At 39.3% G+C, this 15,749-nt stretch overlaps 1 protein-coding gene across 3 annotated transcripts; it reads right to left on the reverse strand.

The window, feature by feature from the left end:
- Window positions 1-2,481: 2,481 nt before the first annotated feature.
- On the reverse strand, window positions 2,482-15,749 carry eif4h (eukaryotic translation initiation factor 4h). Of its 3 annotated transcripts, none has more exons than XM_084419549.1 (8): window positions 15,604-15,749; window positions 11,078-11,268; window positions 10,739-10,803; window positions 10,385-10,484; window positions 8,149-8,238; window positions 7,135-7,284; window positions 4,649-4,764; window positions 2,482-3,500 (listed from the first exon to the last, which is right to left on the reverse strand). In XM_084419549.1, the coding sequence occupies exons 1-8, from the start codon at window positions 15,666-15,668 to the stop codon at window positions 3,495-3,497; spliced, it is 783 nt and encodes a 260-aa protein (XP_084275675.1). In that variant the 5' UTR covers window positions 15,669-15,749; the 3' UTR covers window positions 2,482-3,494. The 3 variants fall into 3 exon arrangements, with proteins under 3 accessions (XP_084275675.1, XP_084275677.1, XP_084275676.1); XM_084419551.1 differs by having other exon boundaries at window positions 8,167-8,238; window positions 15,604-15,712; XM_084419550.1 differs by lacking the exon at window positions 2,482-3,500 and having other exon boundaries at window positions 4,496-4,764; window positions 8,167-8,238; window positions 15,604-15,712.

Here is a 15,749-nt window from a genome sequence, read left to right on the forward strand (position 1 = left end):
AGCCACTGGCCATTAAATATAAATTAAATAAGGTCGGTTTAATAGGATTTTTGTTGTTGTGAATTCTCTGTAAAAAAATTAAATAATAATCTGTGATGCTTTCTCTAGGGAGCACCTGCCGTTTCAAAAACCGAATTCATTTTTTTTCTTTATTTGAGATATTCCAACACTAAAACTAATACATTAAATAATATATTATTCAACGAATTGGTACCTGACCAACAATTGGAAATACTACCTAACTCTCAAAAACCGGTTAACCGCAAATGGCTGTGATTGGTCCATTCTGGCCAGCGCTGAGAAAAATAACATGTATCACATGACCCCGTCTCTGGACCAGGACAATCATTTATACCTGGAAAACTTTAATATCAGTTTAATTTTCAACTTTGTACCTAACCAATTGGCTCTACCTTAAATGTCTTAAAATTAGATGTACATTTAAAAGAATGGACGTCATACATTCTTATTTAATTAATCTGCTCCTTAATTTCTCACTTATACTAATAAATAATACTTTCCATCTTGATTAGTCCCATATGATTAGTCATTTTTGATATTCCTAACAGTTAGCCAGGAAGTGATATAAAAGCACAACTTATGCAATAGTCGTGTGCTATCTGGGTGTAGGCTATTAGCAAACAATCAACTTTTTAAATAATCAACTTATGATTATAAACGTTGAAGTGTTTGAGAATGACCAGAGTATATTTCTGAAAGTCTATCCTTAATGATATCTTAAATACAACACCGAACTCACTGTAGAGATTGTTCATTTCATACGATCTGAGCTAAATTAGGTAGAAGGCAGCGGCCTCTGCTGAAATCAAATAGAAAGTGCATAATGTTGAATGGAAGTGAAAACTGTATGGAAGATTGACTGGAGGACCCTCGTTTACTCCTAAACTTTAAGTAGGCCTATTACCGATTATGTAACCTAAAGCCTATATGCGACTCCATGAATCACCACACATACAAAAATAATGTGCATTTTCTTCGATACACATTTTATAATCTGGACAAATAATTTACAACAAAACAGTTTTCTCAAGGGTTGTGTGATCCAGATATTTGTCAAAATTGATATATTAGAAGTATTATCTTCACTCACTGTACAGGTAAAGAAAAGCATATCCAACAATCAATCTTGTCCAGGTCATTGTAGCCCCAAATCTTTTTTTTTTTTTTTTTTTTTTTTTAAGTAGAAATTGTATTCTGCAGAACTCATTAGAGATAATCAGAACATTATTTTCATGACTATCATTGTGTAAATAAAAAAAAAAAAATTTTTTATTAAAACCAGTCATATTATTTCAAATACAAATATTTTCACATCTAGGTAGCATTTTAAATTATGTAAAATTGTATTAAATAAATTTTCACAATTCAGTAATAGACAAGAGCAGCGCCATGGCAGGTATGCAAGTGAGGCTGTGAGGGATATAAACTTGCCGTTTTTCTGTATCGATGTTGTAAAAAGCAGGCTTAAATCACCTAATCACATTGTTTATCACTTTTCCACAGCACATGTTGTCTGGGGTAATTGTCCACTGAAATTTCTCGGAAATATATTTTTGCAGTGTCTCGTCAGCAAAACAATACAACAAACACATTAAATAACAGTACAACCCACTGAAGAGATGCCTGTCTCCCACACAGCCTCGATTTCATTCCCGTTAAAATCAAAGATGGCGCTGCGGTGAATTTGGTCTAGAGTCAGGGCAGACGCCATATTGGATTGTACTCGGCTGTGACGCTACGAACGGTACTAAATCACGTCATTTTCAAATCTCACCTTTCACACAGTTTTATGTTTTGTTTGACTATTGAGAGTATTTTTGGAAATGTGTTTTGTCAGCTGAACAATTCGCATGTAGAGTATGATCCATTGCCCTCAGTTGTTTTCACTCCTGTCAAAAATTAGCCTAAATATGGCACTATCATTCAAGTACTAATTTAAAAAATAAATAAATCGCCATGGTCCTACAACTAACCTCAACTTTTTTAGGATTTTTTTTTCTTAATAGTGAAATATAAGACATTTCTAAAGTGAGAATCACCCAACAAAGAGCATTGTTTTTCCCCATATTTCTTTGTATTTATATCACTTGACACCCCAAACCCATAGTCTCCTCTTCAAATCTTTTATTCTTTACATATGCAAAACAATCACTCATCACGTGTCTCCTATGTTGAAAATAAAGACTTCCTGTGTTCGACTCAGTGTATAGACCATTCCTGACCCAACGAAGATAAGACTTGTGTGTCTCGTATGGACAAGTTACCTTGTTCTTGAAGCATACGACACAATTCCCAAAACTTGAAGCTGCTGTGATAAACCAACTACTACCAGGTGAAATTTTGGTAAAATAATTTTTTTTTTTTTTTTTTCTTTAAATGACTCAAACACCATATAGCTTCACAGGACACAGCATAAATTCATCCCATTATCCTATGTCAAAACATTCATTTCAAACACTGTAAGATGATACAATTTATTGCCATAAACAGTGTAGGAAAATGAAAAGAAAAACAAGAGAATAAAAACAGCCGACCTCTATAGTACAGTAAGAAGACAATTTTGACCTTCCTCATAATCCAGTAAAATGCGAAGAGAAGGGTTGCGACATGGATTTCCCATGAGGACTCTACACTCGATCCACTAGGAGATGAAAGTACAGCGGCCGGCGTCACCGGCGTGTCTGGAAATGTGCGAGCAGTTCAATTTTGTTCAATACGCTTCATATGGAAAGGCAGTACTGACGGTGTTATAGTTTCTACTTTTTTTTTTTTTTGTCCTGGAAAGAAATACATTTGCCGTCAAGCTGTGGATGTCGCTGTAGACCCATGTGTCACCAACCAAACCTATCATGCATGCATGTTGCTCTTCTAAGTGAATGAAATACATGTGGCACATTGTTCCTGAAAGCTCTGGATGAGCCAGATTTGGTCAGGTTCGGAAAATCTTTCGTAAAGACAACGCAAGAATTCAAACAGATTCAAAAAAAGCTCTTCACTGTGAAATGGTTTAATTAAGAATCAAGCTCAACGTTTTAATTTTCAAATACAGTAAAGAAATTTAAAGAGCAAAATATAAAAAGCACACGGCTGCAATTACGTCCGCGTGTCTACAAATTCGGAACACAAAGATACTTTGGAGAGGGAAAGAGATATTTTGAAGTCCTTAAACACAATGGAAATCAACCGGGAGATGTTGTCCTCCAAGTTTGGGTTCTTTGAGGCGTGTGGGAGGAGTCAGCGAGGACAGGCAGAGGCGGAGTTAAGAATATGCCCCGCCCTCTTTCTAGAGCCCCCACCTCCACATGCTTTTTAAGCCAATCGGATGAGGGCTTGTTTGGATTCGAGAGGAGACCAGCACCTCGTGCCCCTGCCTGCGCGTCACTGGGAGAAGTCTTTGAAAGATTTTATGGTGATCAAAGCCAGTAGAATCCAGTATAGCCTTCCGGAATAATGCAGCCACACTGACACAGATATTAATTCTTAAGAGAACGGAAACATAAAACAAAACAAGAACAGAGTGGTTACACAGGGTCCATTGTAGGAGATGGTGAAAAGTTGACATTTGCATATGAACATTTTGGACAAAGCAATTATTAGAATCAGTTCAAACACTAACAGGAAGATCGCGCGCGGTGGGTCGAACTTGAGTAGATCTACCGATTAACATCGTAAGAAGCACGGCTCCGAAACCGAACACCGACTGTACAACTGGACTACGTTGTGCTTTGACACGCCAATTTACAGACACGATAAGGACTAGGGAAGAGGAGAAGCACCACATGTACATTCCAGTGTGCGGTCGAAGGTTTGCGTGCGCGTTTTCGGAAAAGTCGTCTGAAATCGCGAAGGAGCTCGTGCCGTTTTTTTGAAATCACATCAAAAACAAACAAACAAACAAACAAACAAAAACTTCAAAGGTGCAGTCCAGTAAAAATCCAAACAAAACAATGGTAGTTCAATCCAACAAACCTAATACTGCTTTTCGCGAACGCTAATATAAACTGAACGCCATCCATGGAAACGTTAGCTAGCTGCCCCGCAATAAAAGCGCACAAACCAAAACGGCGTCGTTATTCGCACAATAAAAGGGCTCGGCGTGTGTAGTTTAGTCTACGTCTATAAAACAAGCCAAAAAAGAAACATTTAAAACCAGTTTCCATTCCATTTAGGAGAAAAAAAAACAACGTTCGGATCTCACCAAGGATGTGAAAGAACTTTTCCCCCCGACGAAAACTACAGTAACAGAGCAGGCACTAATTACAGGGAAGCAAAGGTGGACATAAAACCATTGTTTTGCCATGCATTCACGAGCTGCTCGTTGGTGTGCGCAGGTGTCATGACGATCGATCGATGTAGGCGTGGTTTCGTGTATTTGTTTCCGTTGAATAAATATATAGTCGCACGATCTGAATTCAGAAGTAGGGACTCCGTTCATCTCTAACAGGTGGGAATGGTAGAGGCCTTATCGCATTCCCGTTGGCATGATACGTTTTTTTTTTTTTCTGTCGTCGTTGTCCCTGTACCTCGCCCTTCCCTCCCCGAATATCCCTCCCTCCTTTCCTTCCTTCCTTCCTTTTGGAGCGGTGAGGGAGGCTGCAGTCTCTTAGTGTTTGTCTTTGGGAATTACCTCCTCCCGGGGTTTGGCACCCCCAAAGATGGCCGAGTTGGGGTTGGCCACTTGGTTAAGGGGACCTGCCACTGTACGCGGCTTCAGCTGTAGCTTTGGTCTCTGCGCTCTTTCCTCTGTGGAAAAAAAAACAACATAATTGAGACATTAAGATGTTGTTGTTGAGTAATGTATGTAGTGTCAATAACTTAACTTGAGATCAACATGAAATGGTATCTGCAACCCATTTTACTTCTGCAGAAAGATTTTAATGGACAGTATATTAAAGGGGAGTAGGGCTGAACTTGATTTGATTCAGTGGGAATTCATCATTAAAAGTAGGTATTCCATGCCAGAATGATGGACGATCTGAATGAGTTTGTGGAGTCAATTGTACAGTGGATGAAAGAGGCCATTTTTATTTGAGCCTGAACTTGCTGGGAAATATAACCTTTCCTTTGCATTAAGATTATTTGGCTTTAAATAAAAAATGTATTGAATGATGAAAGATTTTAGAAAAGCTGCATAATATCCTAAAACAATAGCATTATTTTAGGATATAATCCAGCTTCTCTAAAAATCAATTTTTTCATTACGATTGGTTAACATTATGGATGTTAAGAAATATTAAAATTCTGATTCCTGATATTTTCAATAACTGATAAATGGCTAATTTAATTGGTAACACTTTACAATAATGTTTCATTAGTTAAACTAAGAATAAACAATACATCTACTGCATTTATTAATATTAGTTCATGTAATTTAAACATTTACTAACACATTATTAAAATCAAACATTGTATTTGTTAACGTAAGTTTATGCCCTGTGAACTAACATGAACAAAGAACAAGTGTATTTTCATTAACTAACATTAGCGAAAATGAATAAATACTGTAACAAAATTACTGCTCATAGCTCATAATGCTCCAATGAAACCTTATTGTAACGTTACATCAATACATTTTATACTATATTGCCTTGGTAAAAAAAAAAAAAACTAATTCAAATCTCCAAATTTAGATGATTTAATTTAAACAAAGATTTAGTTTAACGGATTAAATTTAAGTGAAGATTAGATGTCAAAGTTAATAAATATTAAAACAATTACATATTATACATTTGATACGGTATATTGTGTGTCTAAGTAACATTAGTTATTTATATTAATAATAAATTGGCTTACATTGGTGTAAAATGCTGCAAATCAGAGCAAGTTACTACATTTTGCTAAAAGTCTTAAAGGTCCCATATTGTCAAAAGTGAAATTTCCTGTCTTTTTCGAGGTCTAGGGGCTATGAAACTACCATACAAGTTTCACAACAGTCAATCCACAGACCAATGCACACAGCCTGCATGAAGTAGTTGTGACCTCCATATAAATGTGATGTCAGAACCACCATCAGGAAACCACATCATTGCACAGGCTTCCGAACAACATTAATAGAAGAGAACAGTGGCTAATGTTTATTTCTTCAGCAACGCCACAGCCATTAGTTCGACCTTAACCGTCTGTTCTGCACGGTTCACAAGTGACCGCTTCGTCAATCAGACACAGTTCAATGCCGGTTTTTCAAAGAAGCTACTCCTCAAAGATGCTGCAGTCCCTACAGTTCATCGTTTTACAAGTTTACCCTGGGCGTCAGTTGCAGCACATGTTCTGTGGGCATCCTTGCACATTTACCACAAGTACACCTTTTACAGAAAAACGTAACATTGTAAAATAAATTGTAGCACATCAACTTTAACTTCTAACTGCATTAGTAGGAAAGCAATAGTTATAGCTTACTGCATGCGGTGTCTGTCTGATAATGTTACATATTATAAAGCAGTTAAGAGTTTTAAAATCAGTGTAGCCTATAACTAGCTATTAACGTACATATTTAAGAGATTTAAATCGAATTTGAGTCTGTTTACAGACAGTTTAAATTAGCGTTAGCGTTATATCTGCGTGCAGCATTGGTGTAATGGTAATTATAATACTCTTACAATAATGCCGAAAGTAAGGAAGTGGTTGTTTGTCTCCCGTCGTCGCCGATTCGAGATCTGAGTCCGGCTCGAACATATAAGGCCGGAAAACTTTCCCCTCAGCAATGTCCATCATTACAGGTGTTTAATTTACCTTACTTGTGTGAGCATCACCAAGCCACAGCAGACTACAGCATACATGACCCTAGTTACCTGTGGTTGGCCTGGCCGTGCGTCACTCAGAAAACAGGCCAATCAGAAGAGAGGCTCATGAATATTAATCAGACAGGCCAAAATCGACCTGTTCTTAGCAGAGCTCCTGAGAAAGGAGCTATAAAAATATATTGGGATGTTTTTTGGTACTTCTACCGCAAATATATATTCTTCAGGACATCAAAACCTAAAATAAAACTTCAGAAAGGTGTACAATATGGGACCTTTAACATGGAGTAAATGGGGTACATATTGATTTCATGTTGACTTTAAAGCACACATATAAGGGTATCCGCTCTCATGAGAATGAATAAATCTGCGAGACCATCAGAAGGTTCTCTGAAGTCTGTCGAGCCTCCGCGAGGAGGAGGTCCGCCCCCCTCTCTGAAGCGTCCCATGCCTCCACCCCCCCTTCTGTCCGCCGGGCGCCCGCCTCCTCGACTCCTCCCGCCCATGAAGTCATCATCTCGAAATCCTGTGGGGAAAAGGAAGCGGAAAGGAAATGCATGAGTAACTGGTGCATCACTCTCCCAATCCACTGCAAAGCTGTGCCAAAATACTGATCCAGGAAAGGCTCTGGGCAAGAAGTTAAAACTTGTGAGAAGCCTGATCCCAGATCAGTATTTATAGACAACTTCAATTAGGGAGGACATCTGACTCCGCTGACAACATGACTGATGGCAATGAGATGGAGTCCCTGAGATCAATGTACAAAAAAACAACTTGAAATTAACTATGAAAAAGCCATTAACAAAAACACAAACAAACAATACCAAGTACCCTGCCGATAATGCAAGTCCTGTGGCTCAGTTACATTTACTTCTGGGAAACATTCTGGGTTATTTTCACTGAGGTTTGTGTTCATTTTGACTCCCTCAATTTGTAAAAGAAAGTGAACCATGTTTTCTGAAATAGGGTGAAAGTCACAAAAATAATCACAGTACATAATAAATCAAATGTACACGTTGTACTGAATGTATGCCGATTTTATTAACGCTGTTAAATAATAATAAAGTGCCCAGACATATTCATTACTGCACTCACATTACAGTGCTTAATTGTAATGAAAATGTCACAATAATAATAATTATTGTTATACACTGTCCAAAATCTTGTCGTAAAACGTCACTCTTAAAACTAAGGCATAATGTTCCTCACGCTCGCTCGCTTACTAGGCGTTCGTTGAGTATATTTATTCGTCAACATGTTTTAAGTTCATTTTCACAAAAGAGGAGCACTTCTGAATCATCTAGCATTACAACAGATGTGTCCTCAGATTCCTGCTAAAAACAAACAAATTTGAATGTAGAGCCAAAGCCCAAAAGGATCGAATTCTTGCCCATTTCACTCTCCGCACCTCCTCCAGACTGGTCGTAGTCGTCCCTGGGGTCACGTCCCCCTCCTCGGCCCCCACGTGAGCCACCACGGCCTGTAAGGGACAGGGGGGGGGGGGCTGTTTAATAGGGGCAACAATTCAAAAGCGAGATCAGGGTGAAAGAGAGGCCCACCCAGATAACGCGTCTACTGAACCAATCAGATCATCAGCCAAGACTGCGCACAGGAAGACACCAGCCGGCCTATCAGAAAGCCCTCCGTTTGTTAGAGGGGAAGGAAAAGGAGCTAGAAAGGGTTTTTTTTCTATTGAGGGGTGAAAAACAGAAGAGAACAAAAAGATCTAAAGATGAAATGAACAATGAATGTGAGAAGCCCAGCTAGAGAAATGCTCTGTTCGTGTAGTATGAGCAGTGAGGTTTTGCAGCAATATACAATAAAACAAAAGCAGTATTAAAATACTAAAAGCAGACACAAAGCATTATTGAGCATTGGTGGTTGGGCCTAAACCATGGACGCGGCACGTCACAATATCAAATTCCTTTATATTAACTTAGTTCCTACTATTAAATTAGCAATTAAATTGCTAAAACCAGCTAGATACATAAATCAAATGAGCCATGCACATTGTAAACATATGCACATGCCATCAAATCAATTCTAGGTCAGTTTTTTAGCAACCGTAGAGTAACTATGTTATGATTTGCATCACCAATAATGCGATTTTTTACATTAACGAGAATAAGGACTTAATCGCAGTAGGATGTTCACATGACCCGAGCAAAACTTCTGTTTACAAGCAATTTGTATTATTCTGATTATTTGTTTATTATTAGTGTGGTTATTTTTAACAGTAGGTGTTACTGGCCACTGTTTTAATCTACTTAACTAATCTACAAAACATTTCTTTGGACGTATTGGATATTATTCTGGGTAACTGGGGTTGCCTACGCAGAATAACGTCACCGAGTTCATTCACAAAGTTGTGTGAACACGTCATTCGTATACGTCTGACCACACGTGCACTTTGGTCAGAGCAGTAATAACGTGATCAAGGTGTCACACCCCTGTTTATTGCACTTATGGTTGATACGATTATGAGCTTAACTGCATTCGTTTGATCAAAGTATTGTTTACATGAGGTAAAGTTTAATCAAAATATTGCATTATAATAGCATTATGAGGACCGTCATTACAACAGAAGAGGAGTGAAGGAGAGTTTGCAGTCGATTGTGGAGGGGCAGGATTTAAGTCTGCTACATGTGAGAAGTAGTAATATAGCTTCTTAATGCCATTTGAGGATTTCTTCAAGGCAAAAATGGAGTTGCATTTGTCAGCAGAAAAAAAATCTGTATATTTTCATTAAAAGATTGAGTTATGAAATTATATATTAATAAAAGTTTGCAAGATTTACGATGTTAGTAACTGAGGAAACGCGTCAAAAGGGTCCATAGTGTGAAAAGCCATTTCATGCCAACTATCTCTAATAAATGTTTTAAAAGACTGGGTAATGCAATTTATCATTATATTTGAATGAAAAACACCATTTGTGACCCTGGATCACAAAACCAGTCACATGTCGCACGGGTATATTTGTGGCATTAGCCAACAATACATTGTATGGGTCAAAATTATAGATTTTTCTTTTATGCCAAAAATCATTAGGATATTAAGTAACGATCATGTTCCATGAAGATATTTTGTAAATTTCCTATAGTAAAAATATAAAACATTTATTTTTGTGAGTGAATGCGGCACAATCGCGAACATAAATGCACAACTTTAAAGGAGATTCTCAATATTTCTATTTTTTTTGCACCCTCAGATTCCAGATTTCCAAATAGTTGCATCACAGCTAAATATCGTCCTGTCCGAACAAACCATACATCTATGGAAAGCTTATTTATTCAGCTTTCAGAAGATGTATACATCTCAATTAAAAAAAATTGACCCAAGTGACTGGTTTTGTCACATTTATACAATCTATACAGAGTGTGACAGGAACTCTTCCGACTGACAATCCTACTGTAAATAAAACCAGAGCACCCAGCACTAGCATTGCTCATTTTTCTGAGACTCAGAACACTTCAGCATTTAAAACGAAAAACAACTTGCAACAAATATCAACAGAAAATCATGCGACAATGTGAGTAAACAGCACTAACAGAAGAATAAGATAAAAGACTGTGCTAATGAATGACAGCAGTATTCGACACACACACACACACACACACACACAGTACCTCCTCCTCTGTCGTCTTTCCGGAAGCCGAAGCCTCCGGCGCCGCGTTCTTGCTTTCGGCCCTCAGCGATATCCACCCTCAAAGATCGGTCGCCTAGTAGCTGTAAAAGAACAATCAGGAACACACGATATATCAAACAGCACCGCACCGTTCAAAAGTTTGGGGTCGGTTTTAAGTTTTTAGGGGGGACAGATTTGATTTCTTATGCTCACCAAAGCTGTATTCACATTTCTACAATGTTTCTACACCAGTGGTGCTTCACTGATCACTGACCTCAAACTGTTGAACGGTGCATTCATTACGTCTGCATTAGATGATGAACAACTGAATAAATAGTGTGATTAAGTGACTTACAGCGCCATCATACGTCAAAGCCTCTTTTAGAGATTCCAAGTCATCAAACTCTACATAACAGAAACCTGGAGCAAGAAAACAATTTATGCTTTTATTCAAATCGATGTTCGCTTCATTAAAATATGTTTTAACAGCATGTGGGATTCAAACCCTTGACCCGGCCAGTGCTTGAACCACATCCTTCCCCATTGAGCAACAGCAAGATAAAACTAGCCACACATCTTGAGCTATAATTAATGTCTGCAGCGCAACGTTTAATGCTTTCCTAAAACCAAGTATGAGTGGTAAGCAAACAACGTCCCACATTAAACATGCATTGTGACGCATGGATCAGCCCACCTTTGAACTTGTCTGTCTCTTTGTCTCGGACTAGTCGGACGCTCCTGACGCAGAGGTCTTTGAAAATGGCATCTATGTCTCCTTGCACTGTGTTGAAGGGCAGGTTGCCGACGTACGCTGTGTATGGAGGCTCTGAGGGAAGTTCCTTCTGCTTTCGGGGTCCGCCTTGGCCACCGCCACCACCTCGGGGTCTGCAGCCCAAAAGCAAAACAACTTGGTCAACACTAGGCAACATCTTTCTAGAAATAACAGGAATACGGTTGAATTATTGATCTATAAATGTGAACCATCGGTTGATTCTTCTTCATCCAATGATTCTGCATTATGCATGACAAAAAAAAACCTCACATACACATGAACAGGAATGAGTCAAGCTGAACTGCAGTGGTGGATGGGTTGTTTTCCCTGAGGAGCATCCTGCATTTCTCCTGGATGTCTGAATCAGACATGTGTGCTATATTAAGTGAGCTCACATTAATCTGTGGTGCAAACACCTTGCTTCGGATACACATTTAATAGTTGACAAGTAGAAATGTTTCCAACGGCATATTACTTTCAACGATATGATAAATATCTTTACATCAGTGACAGAAACTAAATTTTCCATTAAGGAGCAATATTGCCCCTTAAAACGGATTTTCCATTGGCAAGTGTAGATTTTTCTAACCTTTATATTAGATGCATGCATGATGAATTTAAATTACAATAATAAGGTCACTATAGGCCATTACTAATCAAAATAAATCAACATCAGCAAAATTCTCTTCAAAGGTGGCAATGACTGTTTACAAAGTCTTGATTTTGGTTTGTTTAGTTCCGGTGTCTATGAAGCCCCGCCTCCTTCCGAAAAGCACCGCGTGCTCTGATTGGTCGGCTGGAACAGCGTGATGTGATTGCTCAAGCGCTACCAACTTGTTGTTTTGGAAACATCGCACCTCTTAAAATTTCAACACACTACTAATGCAACTTAACCAGTGCTCACACCCTTTTATTTTGAGCATTCCTTGGGGTGAAAATTATTTAAATGAGGAATATTGTGACGTTCGTTCCTGGGAGACTATGATCTCAAGGAACACTCAAGGACTATAATGGGAGCGTTTTCAGGGAGTTCAGACACAGTTCACAGTCACACTGATATAGAGAAGAAATCCCTCAGGAGTGACTTTGTGCTTGTAACTTTCCAGACCCTTTTCATGCTCAAACAGCAAACATTACAGCACTAAAGAAAGCTGGAAAAAAGCATAAGTCGTCTTCAATGGCAGCAAATGAAAATGGCGGAAATCAAACCAACACTTGTGACAAGTATTCGAGTAATCACAGTGCTGTAACGACGAATTATTGAAACATAATGAGCATTATCTGTTGACAAGGCTTTTGTTTATTTTGAAACTGGCATGAGGGTGTACTAACACTTCTGTTAGTCAGAGGACGGTTACCAGCTGATGCCAATACTCTCAAAATGGCCAAATGTCATATTGGCTTGCCCCACATACTGGTGAGAAAAAGTGAAAAATGCACCAGCTATTGGACAGATGGAAAGTGCTTTGAACAAAATGCATCTTCACAGTATGTTCATTTACTTTCTGTAAGTAACAGTAGATTCTATTCCATGCGAAGCATATCTGTGTGAGCTTCTGCTGGGATCCAGCGTGCCAGAGACATTCCTCTGGTGTCAGGCCGAGGCCCGAAACAAGCATATAGTGTGACTTCTCCGCTCCAGCTTAGCCCAGCACGTCTGATGTTTTCGGATCTGTGCCGTCCACAGCTAATGATAGATTACTGCTACTGGGTACTCACAGAAATCATCATCATCATCAACCTCAAGAACACATTTGACATTAAAACCTTTCAGTACTGTGGTGGTACAACGCCTCAGTGGCCAGATGGAAATACCATGGTAGCCTGACCCATATACTTATGACAGATAATAAATCAAGCTTGTAGAGATCATATGATAGCAGCGTAAAATTGGCTGATTAACAGAAGGAGGGCAAAACATCCATAGAACTGATGGTCTAAGACACTTTAAGTGTCTTAATGCACTGAGGCCCAGTTTGCATCTAGTATTAACGGTAGGGTAGGCAAATTTTGGAGCGGCTAGCATTAGCAAGTTAGCTTTGAAAGCATGAGATTCCCCCTTCCCTTCAGAGTCTCCAAAGCCACGCCTCCTTCAAAACACGTGTACAGCAGTTTTCAAAGCGTCACAAGACGAGGGATGGCGTTAAACTAACACATAACATTACAATAATAATGAACATAAACAACTGAGCTGTACCACCTGACTGCTGCAGATTCATTTCGACGTTGATAGTGTTGCCATTGAAATGAGTCACGAACCGCTCCAAATATAACGCCACAGGTTTCCATCTCTTCTAAATTACTGTAGTTATGGTGTGAACGCAGCATTAGCTCGTTGTTTTGGTTCAGGGGAACTGTAAAAGGTGACTGCTGTTTGTTTGCGGCACTCGGCGACTGACATCTGTCTAACTAGCATGAAACGTGCTGATGATGCAGGTGCGCGGAGGTAAGGAAACGCATACGTTGTATCATTGCATTCGGTCCGAATGTGAAGAGACTTTCAACTTTCTGGAACAAATCACTTACTCTGCCTTTAAGATGTGTTTTGGTCGATCGAATAACAAATAGACGACGCAAAATACAGGAAAAACGCATTTGCTTTCGGAAAACGCATTTGACCGGATTGCTTTCGGAGTGTAGACGATGCTCATGTTGTTGGAAGTGGACAAAAGCGACGGATTAAAACACCAGGTGTAAACGGGAACGTGTCTCCCTCGTCTACTTGCGATCCGATCGACCAAAACAGATATTAATAGCAGATGTAAACAGGGCCTAAGACAGTGATATTAAAAGATCAAACTCAGTACAACCTACTGATGATGCCTACTATATACAAGCCAGCAGATGAGCCCAGAATATGAAAGCAATGCACTAAACAGCACGATAAGCGTTATTTATTTACGCGTTTAATGGGAAAACGCTCCACATTAAATTTTTCACGTTGTGTTCATATTCTGGGTTCATCTGCTTGTCTGTACGGAGTAGGGGCGCTGAAATTAATCGTTTCTACGGACGTGGACGATTCTGTATCGATGCAATAATAGACCAAAACCGATTATAGCCTACATATGTTTCTATGACATCATTCGACGGATACGCGACTAGCATAAAATGGCGGAGGGAGGCGAAACGCAAAAGCGAGTAGTAAAAAATACAGCCACTCTTTTAACATTTACAGCGTGCGTGTGAGCATTGTTGTAACTTAAGTCACAACTTGACAGTTTCATTCATTTTTAGCATTAGTGTTTATTAGTTCTGGCTCCAGTCAGACTTAAGTTTTGTTTGACTACATTCAGGAAGTGTACTTTCTTGGAGCAGATAAAATAAGAAGGGAGTTCATATATCTGACTCATATATACTGCTTGTATTCATTGACGACAACGTAGCCGGTAATATTGCAACGCATCGTGATATTCAATCGAATCGTTGACTTGATAATCGTAATTGAATTGAATCATGTGATCAGTGACGATTCACACACCTAGTTTTCATTAAAATGGCTTTCTATGGGAAAATGTTTAGAGTGCAAGTTAGGATGTTGCCTTCATATTCTGGCCGCATCTGCTTGCCTGTATTATATAGTATGCATCATCAGTAAGATGTGAAATAATAATAAGATGTGTTAAATAACTGGCAGTCAGCAGAAGGCGGCTTATATATATATATATATGTATGAAACCATAAGGTAAAGAACCCATTTTGACAGGTTTGCATACATCAAACAGGCACTTGCTTTCTGTTTCTATATTCAATAACTGTTAAATGTCACGCATGTCTGTGAAAGGCAGCGTGCACGTATGAAAGTAAAGACATCTGCATGTCATCAGGTTGATCTGATGGAGGGAAAACACAATAAACTGTGTTTATTATACTGGACATGGACTTATGCTGTTGATCCGAGAACAACGTGAGCGGGAACTAAAACAGAATGCACATGTTTGTATTCATGTCACTTTCATGGCATTTATATGATCCTCCAAAGTATTTTGAAGAGAACCATAGTGCATGTCCAAAAAGGTGAAAGTACCACGGTATCTTTCAGGAATAATACTCATCGTAAACAGCAACGTACCGTGCGAACCGGGAATGATATATATAGAGGGGAGTCAGTCAGACCCCTCTTCAAGGCCCAGTGCAGATCGTGCTAAAACACGCTGTCGCACTGCTAAAACAATACAATTATGATATCAATAATCATATTCAATAGAGATAAGTGATCAGGAATGCTTCACATAACGTCCACGGACAGTGAAATGCGGAGTCTGTCGCGAGACATGAAGCCCATGTGGGCTGAGTTTCGTGCCCGGCCTCCATTCATCATAGCGGGGCTGCGTGGCCTACACTCGCTCGAGCTCCCGCAGAACTGCGCTCACACGCACAGACTCGCTTCCTCCTGTCATATACGCTCTCAAGCATGCTCTACCGCTGCTCTGATGCGGGTTTCTTACCCTCTTCCTCCGCCGAAGCTCCCGTAAGCCCGATCCCGGTCATCGTAGTTATCGTAATCCGCCATTGCCGTAGATGCTGTCCAGAGAAAGCAGCAGTCTGACGCTGAAGGACCCCAAAATATACGGCTGCGAGGCTTAGCTGTCCA

Source organism: Rutilus rutilus (assembly GCF_951802725.1).
Source record: "Rutilus rutilus genome assembly, chromosome: 9".
Lineage (NCBI taxonomy): Eukaryota > Metazoa > Chordata > Actinopteri > Cypriniformes > Leuciscidae > Rutilus > Rutilus rutilus.

What these genes read in the sequence shown, in the direction of transcription:
- eif4h (XM_084419549.1), bottom strand. Translation starts at nt 15,668, where the DNA reads ATGGCGGATTACGATAACTACGATGACCGGGATCGGGCTTACGGGAGC. An exon ending in AGAGACAGACAAGTTCAAAG is followed by an intron (nt 10,804 to 11,077) that starts GTGGGCTGATCC and finishes TTCTTGCTCCAG; the next exon opens with GTTTCTGTTATGTAGAGTTT. An exon ending in CTTTGACGTATGATGGCGCT is followed by an intron (nt 10,485 to 10,738) that starts GTAAGTCACTTA and finishes GTTCTTTTACAG; the next exon opens with CTACTAGGCGACCGATCTTT.